This window comes from Charadrius vociferus, unplaced genomic scaffold (assembly GCF_000708025.1).
Source record: "Charadrius vociferus isolate BGI_N301 unplaced genomic scaffold, ASM70802v2 scaffold650, whole genome shotgun sequence".
Classification (NCBI taxonomy): Eukaryota; Metazoa; Chordata; class Aves; order Charadriiformes; family Charadriidae; genus Charadrius; species Charadrius vociferus.
The window spans coordinates 3,223,969-3,226,320 of record NW_009646736.1 but is presented as its reverse complement, the minus strand read 5'-3'; the positions used below and the strand labels follow the sequence as shown (position 1 = coordinate 3,226,320).

Here is a 2,352-nt window from a genome sequence, read left to right as displayed (position 1 = left end):
CACGGATGGGGCTGGCGGCACCATCCCCTCCCAGGACAGGACCCCGCTGCGGTTCGCTGCAGCCAAAAGGAGCAAAGGAGCAGGGCAAAGAGCTTCGGGCTCCCACTCGCAGCCGCTGCCGGCCAGCCCTGCTAACAGAGCAGAGGAGGAGGAGGAGCAGGAGTTCTTTATATGACTGAAAGCAAATGTGCCAGATGGACTCGTCGTTTCCAAACAGCAGAGGAACGCTTTTGTGTGTATTGTGCCTCCTTGTGCTGTGGCCACCGATGCTACTCTCCATGGGCTGGGGGCTGAGCAGGAAAAATACCACTGTGTTTACAGAAAGGTTTATTTTTTTTAATGCAGAATAGGTTGCAGGATTATTGTGCAATGAATGGGCATAAGCCATATGACTCCTAGAGCTGTTCTAAGGTGTTAAAAATAATAGTCAGTAATATGTTCAGACGGGCAAGTGCAACTTGCCCAAGCAGCAGGACGTCCCCAGCTGCCGGGGCTCATCGTCCCTTGCCGGGATGTATTGGCACAAGGTAGTATGGCACAGTCACAGAGGTAATGCTGATTTTCCTCTTGGTTCCTTCTCGCTTCCCCTGTTGTTGGTATTTAAAAGCTGTCAGTATTGTTAATTTTATGCAAGATGGGATATTTTAAATATCGCTGAAGAAAAAAATTTCTAGAGAGACCTTGTCCCCAAATTAGCACAGTGCATGCAAAAAGCAAACACTTGCGGAGAGTAGTTTGAGCTGTTTCTGCTCCAGTAAGCCCTGCTGCTGCTTATTTGTATGACACTTGACAAAATAAACCCAGCAACAGGCCAGGCTTTGTCAGACCAGTGTGCAGCTATCAGCAGGCAATCTTAATTGGGTTTTAATTAACAGAAGACAAGAGAAGTTAAGAGTCTTGGAGGGAAATGCTGAAGAGTAAAAAGGACAGGAGGAATGAAGTAATGTTTCAGCAACAGACAATGAAATAACTCCCATCTTGATCAGCAGCTTTCTTTTCTCAAGTAGGATTAAGTAAATCTCAAAGGGAAAGCGATGGGAAGGGCATGACGGAGGAATGAAATTATTAAAAGAAAAGCCAAGTCTGATCGTACTCACCTTCCAAACAGCAGAAACAAAGAGGTAATTTCTCCTTAAATATATCTAAACTCTGCTTTAGGCAAAAAAGTGAATTTGTTTGGAGAGTGCCTTCTCATCGCCTCCTCTTAGGTCATAACTCAAGTTTGAGAGGCGATGGAGAGGCCGAGGGTGATGCGCAGCAGCAGAGCCTTCTTGTGGGGGGTTCTGCACAATGTTATGGGTGTTCAACACTTGTACATGTCGCAGCTGAACACAGCCCACGCTGCACTGCCGCAGCTTCCTTACCCAGGGAAGCCCAAAGCCACCCCATGACTGCTGGTGGGCTGAGCAGCCCAGTGCGACCAGAGCGCGGTGCCACTGCTGGATGGTGGCTCGGGCTTCGGGAAAGCCCGGCTTTTTGGGGAAAGTCTGAAGGTGCAGCCAAGTTGGTCTGAAGAGCTGCAGGTGGGAACAGGGCAGTCGCTGCTCTGTGCTGTCCCAGCTGGTGTTGCCCCGGGAGCGGTGCTCACGTACCCTCCGATTCAGGGACCTAAACCTGCGGAAAGCTGAACAGGACACTTATTTCACTGGACACTTACAATCCCCTCCCTCCCCCCCCGTTTTCATAAGCTCCGTAACATTTTGGACTTTTTAATAAATCATACTGAGGTATTTTACATCTGAGTGTTATTACTCAATCTTACCTAACATGCTAGGAGCTGCGCCAGTGCTTTCCAGAGACGGAGAAAAGGTTTGGTGGATGAGGAAAGTAGCAGAGAGGAGAGCTTGCCGGTGGGTTAGTGCTCCGGCTCTGCTGCAGTGCGCGCGAGGGCGGGCTGGGAGGGATAGGGAGGCACGGGGTTACAGCCCTGGCAGCGGGCACGGACCAATAGTCATGAACACAGGGCTACGAGAGAAGTGGGATCACAGCGGCAAATGGCTTTAAAGAGAGATTTCATGGTCTTCTCTCTACTCCCATGCCAAGTCACGCTTGAGTGTGACTCTATTTAGCGTATTCCCATTTTACCTAAGAGAAAGGGGGTAGAAAGACAGGATCTAGTATGGGGAAAATGTTGCCTCATTTAAAACAAAAAAGAGAAGAAAATGATACGTGAGGCTCGCCTGCCTGCAACAGATCACAGAAGACAAGGAATTCAAGTCAAAGGAAAAGTGCCCTGAAAATATGCTTGTAACAGTGAGTGTATAAAATCCACGTATCTTAAGTGCCGGATGCACCTATTGCAACTGCTGTATTAAGCAGGCAGTAGGGTCAGAGGGCACCGTTTCTCCCTGG

At 48.9% G+C, this 2,352-nt stretch overlaps 1 protein-coding gene across 1 annotated transcript in view; it reads left to right on the top strand.

Moving 5' to 3' along the window:
• FAM124B (family with sequence similarity 124B) overlaps positions 1–175 on the top strand; it is a 4,630-nt gene extending 4,455 nt beyond the window's left edge. The window contains exon 4 of the mRNA XM_009889753.1: positions 127–175. Coding sequence (XP_009888055.1) covers positions 127–175 — 49 coding nt within the window. The remainder of the gene's footprint in view (positions 1–126) is intronic.
• Positions 176–2,352: the final 2,177 nt, after the last annotated feature.